At 33.4% G+C, this 19,582-nt stretch overlaps 1 protein-coding gene across 3 annotated transcripts in view; it reads right to left on the bottom strand.

Annotated features, from left to right (window-relative positions):
• Positions 1-19,582, bottom strand: part of Pcdh15 (protocadherin related 15) — a 620,145-nt gene that overhangs the window by 88,528 nt on the left and 512,035 nt on the right. For all 3 annotated transcript variants that reach the window (XM_070020439.1, XM_070020440.1, XM_070020438.1), the window contains 2 exons: positions 15,551-15,691; positions 13,219-13,331 (listed from right to left, as the gene is read on the bottom strand). In XM_070020439.1, the coding sequence (XP_069876540.1) occupies positions 13,219-13,331; positions 15,551-15,691 (254 nt within the window). The remainder of the gene's footprint in view (positions 1-13,218; positions 13,332-15,550; positions 15,692-19,582) is intronic.

Raw genomic sequence — 19,582 nt, 5'->3', positions numbered from 1 at the left:
TGTCCCTATTCCTCTTCTTTTCAGGCCCTCATTCTGTTGGAAACGTGCAGTACCCTTGCCTTGCCAGCTTCCTTTCACTTATCAAAATGCACATATTTTTTCCACTAAGTCTTTTTATGACTTAGTGCCCAGGTTTTTTTTTCTTGGAATGTTGAATAAGATTCCATTGTTCAGATATACCACAGTATATTTTCATATCTTGATTGGTTCCAAGTTTGGGTAAGTATAATAATGCTCAGAATTTTACTGTGTGAAATCATGAAGATGGCTTGGCTCCTGATGTGGAGAAACTTCCTGAATAGATAGGTAGAGAGATAGAGAGATAGATAGGTAGATAGATAGATTGAGATAGAGATATACTTTGTGTTTATACTAGGACTTGAACTCACAGATATTTTTTCTTTGCTTTTTGCTCAAAGCTGGCACTTTGCCAACTAAACTATACCCTCACTTCTGGCTTTTTGCTGGTAAATTGGAAGTAAGATCCCTTAGACTTTTCTTCTTGGTCTGGCTTTGGACTGTGATCCTCAGATCTCAGCTTTCTGAGTAGGAAGGATGACAAGCAGAAACCACCAATGCCCAACTGATGTTTGATGTTTTGATTCACCAAGTATATAGCAGTCCTCATATACTTCATTAGATAACTATATTCAAGTGGAATATTGGAGTAATAAGGTGTTAATTATGCCAACTAATTACTTGATACTCATTAAAATAGTTGAGTATAAGAAAACATGCTATGAATGGAGGCATGGTATAAGTGCTAGACCACTAGCCCAACAAGAGTCCTGATCCCAGTATCAAGAAAAAAAAAGATGGATGCTAACCATATTTTGAGATACTTTAAAAAAAGTTTCTTTTTGTGGAATTAGATATTGCCTAAGTATTTTGACTATTTGGTTACTATGTAAGAACAAAGTAACTTTATATTCTCTGCAGTTATTCTGTTTTTCAGTTTTTATTAAATATGCAGACATGGTGCCTATGTTTAATTTGCCTTTAACTTTAACATTAGAACAATTCCGTCTATTGTCAGTCACTGGTGGGTCACTCCTATAATCTTAGGCATTCAAAAGTCTGAGGTCTGAAGGTCCATAGATTGGCTACAGCCAATCTATGAAAAAGTATCCTAGACTCAAACTCCAAAATAACCAGTAAGAATAGGGATAGCCCAAATGGTAGAGCACCAACTATGAGCAAACTAGCTGAGGGAGAGTAAAGCACCAAGTTTAAATTTGAATACTAGACGAAATGGAAGAAAGTGTTCATCTATTATTTCAAATATTAAAAATAGCATTTTTATTTATCTACATTTAGTATATAACCAGCATGAAAATGTATGGGAGAAAGCATGCAGCTCAATTTAAGAAGCAATTTAAATCTGATGGACACAACTAAAAGCATTTATAATTGTCTTTGTTAATAAATGTCTATAGTGATTTTACTTCTAGAAAAAAGTTGCGTATTAACCTTAATTGTTCCAATATATTTCTTTATACTAGAATCAAACATAGTATAAAAAATGCAATTTACTCCTGGCTAGAATTAAATGAACCTCTGTGACATCTGAGATTTAGATTACAAAATCTCAATTACTTTCTATTTATTGATATACAGGACTTATTTTATTATTTTATGTCCTGGAAAGAATCAATTATGGTATTGGGCAAAGTATGCTGTCTTTGGAATCAGATAGCACTCAAATGAAAAAGCAGGGGCTTGTGTAAATCATAAGCCATGTAGTCATGTGGGCAGAGAAAGTAAACTCATTCGCCAATTTAATAACGGGGATAGCATATGAATAAATATAGAAAAAGATGGAAGTAAGGGATGGATGCAGTGTGACTGCTATGAAATAATAGAAATCCAATATGAGCTTTCCCAATTAACAAAGGGAATTTTTGATATCTATGAAAATGGATTTTATAAAGCATCAGGTGACTAAATTTGACTTACAATGTTTTACAGTAACATTTTTTCATCAGTTTTCCATTTCCAATATTTGTGATTGCAATGTGATGCAATTCACCCTGTTTCTTTTCATAGAACACAACCAAAATGTTTTACTTAATTTGAAAAGTATTTTTATTCCATGTTAAAAAATGAAAACAATCTTTCATTATTAATTCATAGAGCTGCAATCATCTACTTACAACATACAATACATCACTAGCCTTCTAATTTCCCAATATCCAATTAAAATCAAAGTGTTGAACTTTTCAAAGCTGAATATATCATAAATCTTCATAAAATAAGGGTAGTACTTGAAACAGATAAGTTGTATCTTTAAAAGACTGAAACCTTCAACACAAGAGAGAGAGAAAGAGACAGAGACAGAGTGAGACAAAAAGAGCCAGAGAGACGGAGAGAGACAGAGTGGAGGGAAAGAGAATGTTTCATATTGTAAATGACTAGGAATAGCCTTCATCAAAAACAGTTTTATCAGTCATGGCCTGAGATGGAGGTGGGGATTTGGGGCCCCTGAATTCCGAAATACCCCCCAAAGAGCTTCTCTTTCCATTACTTCCCACAAGCAACACTACACTGGCCACTTTTACCCAACTTAACAGACTTTCACATATATTCTAAATTCACCTCAACTAATTCTTACACAAAAATCTAAATGATATGTCTAAGACAGAACACTGAGTGATAGATACTACATTTAAATTTATCCCTTTGTCACCATGTGTACAAATGATCTCTTGAAGGTTTTTTTTTCCCCTTAAGTGGAAATTTAAAATAATCTGACCCATGTATCCCAAATACATTTTAACATCTAACCCTTGATAGTCACCATGCTATAATGCTTTGATGAATTTGATTATTTTAGATTCTATATAGAATAGATCCTGCGGTATTTGTCTTTCGGTGCCTGGCTAATTTCATTTAATATGATGCTACAAATGGCAGGATTCTTGGTTAGTGAAAAATATAATTCCACTATATGTGACACATTTTCTTTCTTTACCAACATAGATTCATTCCATATTTTGGTTCCTATGAGGAGTGCTGCAAGAAGGACTAATATTTCTTCATTTAATCATAATTAAAATGCACAAATGATTTGGAAGTTATTTCTATAAAAAGACATACAAAAAATATATGGAAAATACCATACATAGGCATTAGAAGTACTTTCCTTGATCACAAATTTATTGGAAAGGCAAATTTAAACCACAATGGGATGTCATCACACCAAACTTGGTAGGATAACTACGAAAAAAGTTGTATAACTCGTGTATGAGTGTGTTTTGTCTTAGCCAGTGCAGACGGTAGGGCCATAGGTTGTCATGAGTGAAAGTGTTTGGACATTACCTGACAGCATATTGATGATTTTGTTATCATCTGTACAATGGAAATAATCTCTTAAAACTGACTATAAGGCCAGACACTGGTGATTCATGTGTGTAATCTTAGCTTCTCAATAGAATGAGATCTGAGAAGCACAGTTAGAAACCAGCCCTGGTAACAAAGTCCCTGAGACTCTTATCTCCAATTAACCACCAGAAAATCAGAAATGGAGCTGTGGCACAAAGTGACAGAGTGCTAACCTCAAGCAAAAAGAGCTCAGGTATAGCCCTCAAGCTTAAGTTCAAGCCCCAAGAACAAGCAACGACCTCAACAAAAATTTGGCTATCAGTGAATCTGTTTCACCATGACCCAGGTATCTCCTATTTTTTTTTTTTAAGTTTAAAGTTCATGCCTTCCTTCTCTTTAAGCCTTAGCCATACTTGTGTCTATTCACTCTTTCTATTTTCTTTTTCATGAATGAAGCAAACTTTTGAGGCTAACATCTTCTTTCTCATTTTTTGTTGTTATTGTTTAGCTTTTGTTTTTTGCATACTTAGTTTCTTCTGTGGCATTTTATGATTTGATGTAATACTTTGCTTTCTTGTTGAATAATATTGAATTGTGTATCTTAAAATCCACCATTTTAGCAGGAAGAAAAATCAGCTAAAAAGTGCAAATATATCATTTTACAATTAATCTTTGCAGATAAATTATGAACCAAAAGAATTAATTGCTACATAAATTATCAGCCAAAAGTTTCCAATATTAATTTTTCTTCTGAAGGTATAAATTATTTCAGCTATATATTTAAAATGTATGAATGGTTTTAAATATATAAGGTACAGTAATTCTTTTTTAAATAAATTTATTTTTATCGATCTGAGTCATCCCATTAATTACTCTTAAAACAACATAATTTGCAGTATCCAAAAATATTGACTCTGATTCTATGTTATAAATATAGATGAAGCAATTATTGTACAATTTACACTGTGCTTTTATTTTCTGGGTTCAAGAAGCAACAATAAAAGTAAATATTATACATGTTGTCTAAAGCTCCTAATTATTTTAAATGTCATGAGGTTTAGGATATAAAAGTGTTTGTAAATAGGTGCTATAAAATTACACTGAGATTCAATCTGGCTCTATTACTTTCTTTCTACAGAGAAACAAATCTAATTTATTTTGACATGTTTAAATTCAATATATTTGCAAAGCAGTGCCAATTAAGGAAATGTTTTTATATCTGCTATGAGGGAACTTAATGAAAATGAGAAGAAAAATAAACACACTGGAACGCCTATTATTTTTAACCTTGGGGTAATTGCATCAGAGTGATCTGATTCTCCATATTTAAGTAAGAAAATGGTTTTCTAGACATGAATCAGCAGGATAGCAATTCTTCTAGAATTCTTTGGATGAATTATAGATAAGAGAAATTAATTTAAAAAAACAAGTAGTTAGGTACTGATGTTTACTATCATTAAGTTTTATTTAGCTCAGATTCATGAAGCATCCTGGTCCTGAAGATGTGGAAACCAAATAATTCACCTAACTATTTTAAAGGTCAAATTGTAGCTCTAGATGTTGGTATGCTTGCTTTGTTTCATTTTTAATGTTCTCATTAACAGAGTTTATTTGAATTCCTCTTAGTGTATCTCAGACTGAAAGAATATGCCAGAAAAAATTCATTAAAATTTTTACATTTCTTGATAACATAGACCCAAATTCTGCTTTTCTAGGCTCCTGAGGTCAGGATCAGAAATAACATTTGCAACAGTCTGCTGGATTGTAAAGAAAGTTTGGACATCTTGTCCAAATAACGTACTTCATTGTCATTAGCTCCTGTCTTCCTCCTTCTCTCTCCACCTGGCCTGCTCGGTCTTAAGCCTATAACAATGGATGCCTTCCCAACAAACTAGAAGTAAGTGTTCTGATTCCAATGCTGCTAACTTTGTGATTTAGCACATCTCTTTGAAATGCTACCAAGGGAGACAGCTATCTAGCTCTCTCACACCTATCACTCAGTTTCTCTAGGAGGTTATAGACCAACTTTGATAGATACATTGCTTTAAAGATGTAGTACTACATACATTCATAAAAGCAAGAGAACATTTGCTTTTTGCTTTTGGCTAAGCCAGTTGACATGCTTGAATGGCTTACAACCCTCCATTTCATCTCATAGGTCTGAGTTCAGAGTGCTAAGTTCTGGCGCTTATCTCAACACTCTTGAATAAGTTATTCTTGCATATTTAAATTTGTCAGATAGAATTTTCTAGCCTGAGTCAGCTTAGCTGAGATCAGTACTTGCTCTTCTCAGCCAATCCATGGCACCATTAGAAATAGTAATTTGTTTTGTAAATCATTAAATGTGTAAGGTCATTTATATGACGCTAAATAACTGATATAAATGAAGGACAAGAATCTAAAATAGGTTCAGTTTGGGGATGAGGAAGATGAATGGAGGGCATTTGGATGGGTGAATATTGATTACTATATATATCAATAATGAATAATAAAATAAACATGTAAATAAAATATATAAATGAAATAATAATAAATAATACATATTGTATATTACATTTAATATATAATATATATTAAGTTTTATTTAGCTCAGATTCATGGAGCATATTGGTCCTGAATCTGTGGAAAACAAATAATTTCCTTAAAGGTAAAACTGTAACACTATATGTTCGTAAGCTTGCTTTGTTTCATTTTTAATTGCTTTCATTAACAGAGTTTATTTGAATTCCTCTTAGTGGTTCTCAGAATGTAAAAACTTGCCAGAGAAATTTTATATATATATATATATATATATATATATATATATATATATATCTGAAATAGAACAATGGAACCTTTGGAAATTGACAGGAGGAGGTGTGATGGTAGAGATGGAAGGTCTTGATCAGGATATGTTGGATGTATATAAAGAACATCACAGTAACTCCTGGATGCAATTTGTATATGTTAAAAATATTGGGAAATAAATGAATAAATAATGATGAAAGAAAAAAGTCTGCAATGAACAAGAATATTTAAAGTGTCACAGATCACCAAAAACTTATAGAATACCTTTGGCTTTTGACATCTTACATTGGGAGTTACAAATGATAAGAAAACTCAATTTATGAAAACCCTTGTTTTATCCGTAGGCCAAGTTTAAAAGTGAAGAGAGTAAAATTATCTCCTTTTATTCTAAAGTGTGTCTTCTTTGGAGAAATTAAAGACTATATCGATATGCTGAAAATTTATCCTGATCCCTTCATGAACTTACAATCCATCTGGTGAGAATAAACCATATTAAAAAATAGAATTCTGTTTGAATTATATATGTTTACCATTAATAAAAAACTTTTCCTGCTTTCACTTATTTACAACTTCCTGATGTATGTTTTCCTATCATGTATTTTTCTGTATGTGATTTTGATTTTATTATATTTAAAAATGGAATAGGACCAAGTAGAAAGTTTACTAGACATAGAATTCAAGGTTTGAAGATTAATTCAGTGACACAGATATAAAACAGCAGAGGAATTTGGACATGAATGACCTCACAGGTATGAATTGGTCACAAAATAAAATGCCATGATTTTGAAACAACACTTTGGATAAAAACCTACCTTCTTTACAGAGTGGAGAAACACAGTGACCTTTCATGACCACCCCTCTATACATGTCTTTTGCCTGTAAAAAAGCATTCTATGTCTTTCCAATTTCTCTGTGATAATAAAAATCATCATTAATATGGTATGGCCCAATCTACTTCTCCAGACTCATCAAATTAAGTCTTTACCAATTTTGCCTCAGAAATATGTTAGTATTAATTACTAATGAAATGAAATCATTGTATCCTATTAAATGTTTCACTTGAACCAAAATGATTCACAGATAACACCCAATAAAAAGACCCTGCAATGCATATAAGTATTTGTGCCGAAAATCCTGCCTAATTTCCTACCAGGGAGTTTAAGTGAATAGTATGAAATTTAGTACAGGTTTTCCAATAATACTGTCTTAATCCAGAAACACACAAAAAAAGATGAAACCCTGTACCACCTTGAAGAGGTGGAGAAATTCAGTTCCATGTCGGGCTAGAGGGAGCTTAATAAAGCTGTGCAGATAAATTATCAGAGTCAATTTTTCATTGGACAGGTAAAATACATTATGTTTTATAAACAATTTTAATACAATAAGAAGACAGGAAAGGTTATCTTCACATAAACCCAACTCTCATTGTAGCAATAATTCAGAATTAAAATATGAAACAAGTTTCATAATCAAGTTATGCTTTGTGCATGGATTGATTTTGTATAATATTAATAGATTCTGTGTCATTTTTATTTCATATATTTTTAGAATCAAGACCAAATTCTTCCCTTTGCTTACTTACTATGAAGAATCTAAAATCTCCAGGATTAAATTTGTATGATTTATATAAGAATGAATCAGAAAGTTTCTTAATGTAAATTTAATTCTGTGAATCAATGATGCAGGCTTTAACTTCTTATTCACACTTTTCTTAGCTATTGTGATATATCTTTTATTTTTCACAGTACAGTAGAGAGCATGAAAGTAGATATCCCCAGATTACCAATTATACCTTTGTTTTCTATTTTAAATAACAAGAGATACAAAATTAGCTCATACTAGTCAACAAGTACCATTTTTTTTAATCGGACAGGAAAATTGGGAATATTACTTTTGTCTAGAGAATATTTGATTTTTTTTCAAATTCTTTATTGTGATTAAGTGATTATATAATTTCCCAAATTTCACAGTATTGTGGGATAGTGATGCTTAGTTAAAGTCACAAACAATTCTAACTTTCATGGGGCAAATTCTCTATCATGGTTTATAACATTTATGAGTTCTATGAGCTTTGCAATACAGTTATTTCTTCTACATTGGGTGATATCTACATTTCTTTTGTTTTGCGTAGCATCAGCTGTTCCCTCTTTCCTACTTGTTCCCTCCCTCCCATTGCTGCCATTGAGTTGCTTAGTTCAAGGCTAACATGCTCATTTCAATTTTGTTTATATTTTAAATTTGAATAATGTTAGAAAATGGGAAGCAATTTTATTTTGACTATACTAGAAACATATCAACTTAAGAAGTTAACAAAAATATTTAACAACACTTGACTCTTCACTTGTTTATATGATCAGAGCAAATAAACTAAATTGTTATTTTTGTGGAAATTGTTTTTTTGTAAATCATAAATACAAATGTACCATTAGAAAAACAGCTGATGATAAAAGTTAGTACATTTCCATTTTAAATGAATACAAAAGATATGCCTGTATTAAAATATTTTTGGAAAATTTGTAAAAAACTGCTTTGATTAGCTTTATGATAAACTATGTAAGCTGTACCTTTTTCCACTAAAAATCAATATTCACTTTTAGACTGCATGATCTATTTCAGACATGTTGACCTTTCCACGGCATTTACTTCTGAACCTGGTGACAAGTAAATTCTGGTGTGGATACGAGTCCATCATCCTGAGATGAAGGTCAAATGGTATTTCTGCAAATGCTAACATATTTGACCTACAGGATCTGATCCATTCTCAGCCTTATTAACTGCTTAACTCTTATTAGGATTTTGACAATTTCTGTATATTAAATGAGAGTTGCATTAATTAATTTGATATGACAGCATTATCATTTTTGCAGATTACCAAGCATAATAAATGATGGGAAAAACTCATAAAGTATGCACATATGCTTACCATGAAGATAAAATGCCTGAATTCTCTTGCTGTGCTAGGATCAAGACACTGCTTGCAGTACATAGCTGAGAATAACAGTAATTCTAAGGCAGGTACCTTCCTTGAAGAATGTGACTGGAGGACTAGCTGATTACTTTATGGGAATGCACCTAAATGTCATAGCATACTCCAATGACACAATAATCCCTCTTCTTCACTTGATTTCAGAATGTACTTCCATCTCAGTGGTCTCTCTGCCTTACTCTGTATCCTCCAAAATTCTCTCCCACTTGTGCTCCCCCAATGCCATTCTTCCTTGTTAAATCTCATACTGATGTCTTATTGTTGTAGGATCTGAATTAGCAACACAGGGCAGGGAGATGGAAAATACATAAAGGATTTTATTTTTTAGTATTTTGATGGATATAAGGTAAAATTAAAATATTAAGTTATGATAAAATTTAAGGCCAATAAAAATGAAGACATTTAATAGATATAAATATTGAACTTTAATATATGTATATATATATATAAATTAGGTCTTAATATACCCATACATATTAAAGAAAAATTAACAAGTTAGTTGATATTTAATTATATTAATTTATGTATATGCTCCTCATTAGTGGCACAGAATACCAGTTCAACAATATTCTCTTCCTAACAAGCACAAACCTTTTCAAAATGCTGTCCTCCAAATTGGGCCTGAAGGTCTTAATTTCCTCTTATGTTTTAATTTTATTTTTATTTTTAATGTCTCTTACTGTTGGTACAGCTAAAAATCGGAGAAGCCACATTTTGAGACATTGAATCTTGGAGTCTTTATTAAAAGGCTGACGGCTGCTTGGTGGATTCCTGTCTCAAAGACCAGCAGCCAGCAAATAGACTTAACACTGTTAGGAAATTGAGCCATGAAGGCCAGAGAGGAAAGAAAGAACAAAAACAATACAAAGAAACCAATTCAGCTCCAATGGAGAACTGAAGTGGGACACCACGGTTTCTTGAGAACTGACAGGAGAGAGGAGGCAGGACAAAAACACAGAGACCAGGATATGGTGTAATTGCTCCTGGGCTGTTCCAGGCTTAAATAACAGGGTCACAGGAAACTCAAGTCCCAGGCACTGGACTGACAGGGTGAGTAACCAATCATTTAAGTGCCCACCCCTGCCTCCAGGAATTCAGGCATGCCCATCACCTGGGTTGTGGGGGCTACACCTTCTCCCCCCACCGTGAAGACAAGATGCAAAACCCTACCATACACCATATGGCCAAGATGCCCGGCCAGACCTGATCTACCTACTTCAGTATTGTCTACATTTAAGCAATCCTCAGAAGGATAGGTTAATAAGCCTTAGACAAGGGATGGTAGAGATCACTTTCTTCCACATTTCATCAGAATTGAACTCAATTACATGGCTTCACATAGCAAAGGAAGCTGGATCAGCTTTTACACTACCTTCTGAAGTTTCACCTAAATTACAACATCTATGAAAGTTTAATTTAATTCAATTGTTTACATCAGTCTAAGCCATAGTACCTGCTTACCATTTTTGATATAACTTTCTTTTTTATATTTTTTTAGTTTTCCTGGGTGTCTGATGAGACAAAAAGAAATCAGTTTTTTTAGGACTCATATAGTAATGAGCCCATCATGACAATATTGTTTCTTAAATACACTCTATACATAAGTCTAGGATATAAAATTACTAAATTCAACTTATAACTTAGAATAACAGGTAAATTGAGACAATCCAGGGCAAGTTTACAGTTTTTAGAAAAGGTTTGGAAGGTCAAGGTTTTCTTATTTCTACTTCTGTGACTGCCTTTAATTATAGCCCCAATTAATTGGTTAGCTATTTGTTCTTGGTGTTAACAGCTTTATTAATAGAATCTATTTGTAGTTAGCTGTTACACCCACAGATGGTATGACATGGTAACTTTTCCTTTGAATAAAGCATTTGTGGTTTTTAAATGTAATATTGAACAATGACACTTAACAAAGAAAGTGGATTCTATCTATGACCTTGATCTCAGTGCCTCATCATTTTAGCTAAAAGAGATAACGAGCAGTGCACTATTTTGAGACGAATAGAAGCATGCTTCTATTAATAAGAAGTGAGCTCTCCATGAAAACCCAGAAAGGAACAATGTCCTTTTTTAAAGGGGAGTTGTCACTATCCCAGAAACTTCTTTTCTTGGGGTTTCAAAGGAATGACTAGATTTGAGGCAAGTGTTTTTGGAAAACAAAACCTTTTGTTGGTTTGAAACTGTGAGGCTTGGTTTTGATGTAGAACATAGAATAATATACTTTTGATAAGTAACATGCCTACTAGTAAAGTTAGTGATTTTTCATTTGTTTAGTTCTTAAGAACACCAATGTTATACATAGTCAGAGAAGTTCCTCCAAAAGCACGAAATAAAGTATATTCCTTACCAATTTCAAGTCCACAGCTTACCATAGAAAACAAATGAAGAGAAATGGTAATAGACATACAGGAGAAAAATATGAACTTTGAATCACATTGAGTGAGGATTTTTGTTTTACATAGTTACATGTAAATGGCTTGTATATGTGCTATTGTCCAGTAATAACATAAATAATTTAAATTAGTGCTAGAATACTGTAAAGGTAAATTTTTATGACAGGAGAAAATCATTTGGCTTGTGATGCATCCAGTACCTCATTCCTTCATACCTTTGCCACAAATTCTATAAACTCCTCTATGATCTCCAATTTGAGATTATAGAGAAGTTTTCTTGGTTTTAAATTAGGATTAAGGACTCCCAATTCATCTCAGGATAGACTAAACTACTGAAGTATAGTGCAGATTCAAATGTCGATTATTATTGTATATGCATTTACTCTTAGATGTAGATAATCTCTTTTATGCTTTGGGGGGAATGGCCTAAGTTTGATATTGCCTTCATGATGTAGCTCCGAACTATTCAGGTATAGTTAGTTATCTATTCAACTTCCTTCCTCAATGTTGTTTTTACACTGTTTTTTAAAGCATTTTGATGAATAACTTTATTTGTATAAGCAGAAACTACTAATGGTATATGTTCATAATGGAAGTCAGTCACCAGCAATTAAAAACAGTAATCATCCCCTAGCTTCAAAAAGTTTGTACTAAAGAGACATTTTTTATATAACTATATGTCTCTTTTCAGGACTGTGTGCCACCTATAGGTAATGAATTTGCTGAAAATATAATGAAATAAAAATAACTTACTATATGATTTGCTTATAATTGTATGAGAGTAAACAGATTTGGAATGTTGATATTTCATCTATAGAGACACAGACAAAGACAAACATGAATCTATCTATCTATCTATCTATCTATCTATCTATCTATCTATCTATCTATCTATCTATCTAATTTATCATCCAACCCTGGATAAACAATTGGATTACATTTGTAAATGGAAGATTTGGGAAGATAATTAGAATTAGATGAGATTAAAAAGTACGCACCCATCAATTGATTTGTTGTCTCTTAAAAAATGTAAGCTTGTGGCCTCTCTGTCTCTGTCTCTATCTGTCTGTCTGTCTATCTTCTCTCTCTCTTTTTTATACAACAGGGAGATAGCTTTCTGTTAGTGATTAAGAAAGACCAAGCCTGGTATAGGGGAAGCATGATCTTGAACCTTTATTTCTCAATATAGTAACAGTGAAAATATAAGTACCTGTTTTTCTTAAATCACTCAATTTATGGCATTTTATTATAGCACTGTCTGACTAATTAAGTCACCTATAAAATATAATACATAATAATATGAAAATATACAGAAAGACTGATTAGATGAAAGTATCATTGCAGAGTACCTTTTAGAAATGGGTATTCATTGCCAGGTGTACCACAGCTGGTTATAATGAGAAACCGAAAGTCAACATCTCCTTATTGAGATCATTAATGAATTAGAATTGGAAAACAAAAGTACAATGTTATATATATTTTTGCCAAGCTTGCTTTTGCTATTTTGAAACAAGCCATGATTCCTTACAGCATTAGTTAAATAGGTATATCTTTTACTAAATTTTCATGTTCAAAACATTAAATGTTAAAACACATATTATAGTAATTTTGAAATCAATCTGGAATTAGAAGCCAATCTTATCATTACGTACATATTAAATCAATTTGGAGTGTTCACCAAATTATATTACATAGTTCACTTATCTTAAACTTCATGGGAATCAATACCTGTATTCCTCTTGTGTGAATCGTGGGATTTCTCCAGGGTGTAAGACAAGAATTTTCACTGTGGCACTGCTTGACATTACTGGCTCACCATCATCAAAAGCAACAACCACCAACTTAAAGAGTTAGAAAAATCCATGTTAAAAATTAAAACCAGGAAGAAAATGAAAGCATCATTAGAGATTTAAAATATTAATCATTGGGCCATTTGCTAGTGGCTACTGTCTATTATCCTAGTTATTCAAGAAGATGACAGCTGAGGATTGCAGTTCAAAGACAAAATGGGCAGGAAAGACCATGAGACTCTTATCACCAAAATCCAGAAATGAAATTGTGGCCAGGAGCCAAGCGCCGGTGGCTCATGCCTGTAATCCTAGCTACTCAGGCTGAGATATGAGGATGGCGGTTCAAAGCCAGCCCGGACAGGAAAGTCCATGAGACTCTTTATCTCCAATAAAAAACACTAGAAAACCGGAAGTGGTGCTGTTGCTCAAGTGGTAGAGCGCTCACCTTGAGCTGAAGAGCTGAGGGACAGCGCCCAAGCTCACAGTTCAAGCCCCAAGACCGACCAACCTCTCCCCCTACCCCCGTCCAAAAAAAAAGAAAAAGAAAAAGAAATTGTGGCCAGGTGGTAAAGTGCTACCAAAAAAAAAAAAAAAAAAAACAAAAGAAGAAGAAAGAAAAGAGAAGAAGATAAGGAAAATTCCCCATGTCTTTATTTCAAGCTTCTGAACTGACACAAAACAAATAAAAATAAATAAAATATTAATAATTGGGCATTCTAGTCCCAGTAGTGGAAGCAATGCTCATTATTCTACCCAAGAGGTACATCCACATGCAATCTTCACAGAAAATTGCATTTTTATTTGCCTGTACCAAAAACTCAAAAATGTTAGTATCTGGGCTGGGAAGGTGGCTCAGTGGTAGAATGCTTGCCTTGCATGCATGAGGCCCTGGGTTCAATTCCTCTGCACCACATAAGCAGAAAAAAGAACCCAGGAGTGGTGCTGTTGTTCAAGTGGTCGAGCACCAGCCTTGAGCTGGGGAGCTGAGGGACAGTGCCCAGGCCCAGAGTTCAGGCCCCATGACCAGCCCCCCCTCAAAAAAAATGTTAGTAACTCTATTCAACAGACACACACACACACACACACACACACACACACACACACACACACACACACACACGACTATCAATAAAACCAGGAGCACGATATAACCTTTCTCCAATTTACCAACTATTTCCTGAAACTCTGCTGCTGCTTACAATAAACACACTCCTTTTCTTGCTTCAACACACTTACTAAAAAAAGTGTTAAATTCAGTCACACCAATAGCAAAAACCTAATGAGTTGGTTTATAAGGGGAAATTAATTTTCCAGAGAGTTAATTGTGTACAAGATAACAGAAAACTACTGCTCCACTGTAGAAGATAAAATTGGAAATCTTTACAGTTTAACACATTTGGTTACAGAATCCCTTCAAAATACACTATAAAAATAAAGTTCATGCAGTGTAGCAGAAATAATTCAAACAATACAAACTAAAATTTTATCCTGATGATGTGATACCTATATATGTTTGTGATCACAGTAGGTTTATAACAGATGACTATCTTTAATAATGAAATCACACAAAGAACATTTGTACTGTTTATTTTAAGGCATGGCATCATTTTCAAAATTCTTTCTCTGAAATAAATGTTCCTTTTAAATAGTCAGATTACTAATTTAATGCAAGTCAATGTATATATAGAAGCCCATAACCCAGCCTCATCCTGAAAGTCACAGTTAATATCACTGGTTTGATACCAATTAATAAGCAGAATAGTTTTCCCAAACAATGTTAAAGTTATGTGAGGCAGAGTGGTTATTGATATTCAGAAGGTTAAATAAGCAGGGAATTTCAAAGGCTTTATTCACAGTGACAAAATTAATCCTATGACTGAAAAAGTGGAAATGCTTAGAAAGTAGTAAAATAGATTACTTCACATAGTTAATAATCATATAATTAAAAAAGTTGCATTAGTAGAGTTGGTCAGTTTGAGCAATATGCAAATGAGTTAAAAGTACTATATATGATATGATCATGTTATTTTAAAACATATTTTATAATTGCATTTATTTATCATAAGAATAAAAATAAAAATGATGTTATCTAATCTTTTTTCTTTTTTCTTAACTTTTCACTCTAAGTTTCTGTGAAGAGATTATGTTTTATAATTCAAAAGATTAAAGTGAGAAAATGGGAAGATAAAAATACAGTATTGACATTTCTCAAGATAAACTTTCAATCAAAAGTTAAATGTCAAATAGAATAAAGAAAATGACTCACTGACCTTAAAAATAGTCGTGGGTTCTTCATTAAGATTGACTCGAGTTATTACTCTTCCAGAATCTTCTTCTACATCAAAAATACTAGCAGGATAAGGAAATTGCACATCATCAACTCTGTACCTTACACGACTTGCAGGTAACCCCTAAAATGAAAAGACCCATCATTAATCCATTGTACAGAATGAAAACAAATGTATTTTTTTAAAGAGTGGTCTCATAGAAACAAACAAGATATAAACACATTATTTTTTATTTTTGTATACTCAGGGTTGAAATGTAGCCAAAGATTTAATTCTTATAACATATGATAAATCAATGTGAATTAAGTAAGTGCTAAATTGCTATAGGCCAATTCCATTATCTATATAACAAAACATTAGCAGTTTGTAATGAATATCTACTATTCCATATTCTTTTATATCACAGGAATCATGTCTCCCTTTCCAAACACCTAGTGTCTCTCTAACATGTTATTGTTTGTCACAATAATGTTATTTTTAATTATACTTAACTGTATGAGACTCAGAAAATGATGAAGTATAGAAAAATGTGTTTAAGTGCAGGCATGTACATAGAATAAGAAGCAGCAAAAAAAATTTACTATATATTCTGGGCTGATTAACATGTTAAATGTTTACATGAATCACTTAAATTAATCCATATAAGATACTTTAAGGTAGCAATGATAGAAGAGATGGAAGCAGTAATAATAAACTAATGACAACTAACATTTGTTGAATATTCACTATGTGCAAAAATTGTGATGATGCCTGTGTACTCCATTACCCATTTTGTTTCTAAAGAACTTGAGACTTCTGTGGTAGGGAAAAGTCTGTAGAAAAGTGAGGGAAAATCAAACCCCTTTCTAAAAAATAAAAAAAAAAAAGAACTTGAGACTTGCAGGAACATGAACAATGATTCTTTGTCTCAAAATCAGGCCTAATATATATTAGAACACCAAATAAAAACCATCCTAAAAGAAGAAAGAGTTGATAATTTTGAAACAGTATCAAAAACCATAATAATGAAAATGGTCTAAATTTTGTTGGATATCCTCACATAAATTATGTCTTTGACTGATTTTATTTTGGATTATTTAGAATGCAAATGAGAGTTAGCCCTTTAATATTTTTAGTGCTAAGGATGGTAAATCTCTTACTTCTTAAAATTCAGAGTGTAGACACAAAACAATTATGTGCCCAAGTTTTCCTTCAACCCTATGCCTCTTACACTACTAGTTATTCACAGAGGAAAAAAAATATAATTGGCATATTCATAATGTAGGAAAGATAACATGTCTCAACCTGTTTTCTGATATATAATGGGAATATAAGATAGGATTATGGTCCAAGCCAACCCAGGCATACGAGTTAATTTCTGCCTCAGCTGTGACTAACAAAAAGGGCTCGGAGAAAGATCATGTGGTAGAGTGCCTCCCTAGAAAAGCAGACTTTCAGTTCAAATTCTCATGTTAAAAACAGATGGGGGAAAAAAAGAAAAATGAAAAAGTAAAGGCAAAAGGAAAAGCTAGGTGTCAGTACCTTACACCTGTAATCCTTGTTTGAGGCTGGCTGAGGTAGAAAAACTCAATAGAATTTATCTACAAATTAACTAACAAAAGACAGGCATTTATTCAAGTGATATTGTGTCAGCCTATTAAGCAAACCAACCGGGCAAGCATGAGATTTTGAGTTCAAACCAGAGGAACACCAGGAAGAAAAGAGAAAGTAAGTAGATATCCACTTAATTTTATTCTGTAGTCAATGAATTCATTAAAATATGTCTTCCCTGATTCAGGTATTTTGATATTTGGAATAAAAGGAAATTCATATAGTAAAGTTACACAATGTAAAATTTCAAATGGAGAGTACACAATTGGAAGCAATACAATTGCTCCAAAGTTAGCAGTCCATCCCATAATTTGCAAAATATCATGAATGAAAAAAGGCCTTTTAGTTTGTTTAGTTTTCTTTATAACCTATTCTACTGTTGTAGTTATCTTGAGGAGGGAGTCTTTTTAATATATATTTTATTGTAAAGATACTGTACAGAGGGGTTATAGTTACATGGGCAAGGTAATGAATCCATTTCCTATGGAGGATTGTTACACCCTCCTTTATATTTCCCCTACCATCTCTTTCCTCCCCACCTCCCCAACTCCTCCCTCCCCTCTCCCCCCCTCCCACCACCCTGCAAAGTTGTAAAGTTTATTTTCAACATACTGTCTTGTACATCTCATTGTTACAATGGGTCATCCTGTAACCTTATTTCAGCATTTTGTTATGTCCCTTCCCTTCCCCAAATTAGATAAATGTATATAAGAGATACAGGGCACCAGAATCAAATACAGTGACAACAGAGGTTGTATACCATGGGGAAAGAATTCTATGCCTCCATCAGAAAGAATGATACCACCCCATTTGTTAGGAAATGAGAAGACTTGGAAAAAATTAAGTGAAGTAAGTCAGACTCAAAGAAACATAGGTCCCACCATTTCCCTTATCTGTAATAATTAGTATATGTCAAGACAAGAAGAAGAGGTCAAAAGCTATGTATGTATGACCATATAAGCTGATGCTAAGCTAAATGAACCCCAAGTTAGGGACACAAGAGGTTTTTATCTTTGTTGCTGTTCTTAATGTACTTATAATGTACAAAATGAGAAGGGAGTCTTAAAGGTCAAAAATTACAGGAAGAATTTATCAAGACATAAACATTGATTTAATAGGAATGCTGTAAAAATTGTGCACAGTGAGTTTTCTCAGAAGGCAATGGTGTCTAAGGTGGAATTTCCTATTATTCTTTACCTCAGATTCTTTTGAAGGGTAAATGATGTTGTAGTACTTCTTTAATATTTACGGAAATTGAGGGCATGTGAGAATCAAAGCAAAAGAGCTTTTTAAAATGTCCTAATTTACCATGGAATTTATCACTATAAATTAAGCACAGCCCATCATATGGAGGAGTATGCCTTCAGATATTCAGGTTTTAGAAGTGTGAAAGGGCTGGTTCAGCAATCTATTTTAATGTCACCTTATACTTACCACTATATGTCTATGATATATGTACATATATATGCATACCTAAATTAGATACTGAAAATATTTGCTATATGATAAATATCTGAGGACCTTTTATTTGCCCTAAGATAAAAACTAGCTAACTTTGTTATCCACAAATTTCACATAGCCATTTCAAACTGATCTCTATATTATCTATGATTAGCTTATTATTCTTTCTGCATTATTTTGATCAACTACTTATCTTTATATGTCTGGAAGAAAATCTTGACTCAGTTTGATTGTGACTTTATTTGGTCTGTGATTTTCATTGCTAGGTGCAATAGGTGTCAATTATGACTTTAATGTTTTCATGTGTTTCCATTGCCAATCTGGGTTGTTTGCATTTTTAATGATGGTAACAGACACCAACTAGTCTTCTGCTTTTATTATCTTATAGAATAAAAATTTTATATCAGTGGAGGTAATTTTCACTAATAGGAACCTTTGATTTATGTCACAGTTCTGTTTGTACAATTATTTAACAATTTCATTTTTATATAACAAACTGAGTCTCAAAAATCATTTACCACGAGGAGTTCCGGGAAGATGGCGGAGGAGAAGCTGGAATCTGAACAAGCTCTCGCATAGAAAGTAGTTTTAGAATTCCAGTGAACAGTCCTAAGCCAGAGAATCACACCAAGTGTGCCATCACAGGACAGAGAGTTAGACAAGAGAGGGGAAGCCAAGGAAACGCATCAACTGCCGCTCCGGCGGCGGGGTCGCGGCGGCGACCACTGCCGCGGAGTCATACCTGAGACACAGAGAGTCGGGGACGAAGGAGCCAGACGCAGCGAACGAGCGGATTCTACTCAACACCAACAAGAACCGACAAGGAGCGAACATCTTCATCCTGCTGTTTGCAGACCAGAGACGACCCAGGATCCAAGACTCGGCGTGAGTACAAGCCCGACATCCTCACTCCTCAGGGAGCAGAGGAGGGAAGGCCACCCCTCCCCCTCCAGCACCGGTGAT

The sequence above is a fragment of the Dipodomys merriami genome, unplaced genomic scaffold, assembly GCF_024711535.1.
Source record: "Dipodomys merriami isolate MVZ:Mamm:240054 unplaced genomic scaffold, mDipMer1.0.p SCAF_14, whole genome shotgun sequence".
Taxonomy (NCBI): domain Eukaryota; kingdom Metazoa; phylum Chordata; class Mammalia; order Rodentia; family Heteromyidae; genus Dipodomys; species Dipodomys merriami.
This window is presented reverse-complemented; position numbering and strand designations above follow the sequence as displayed.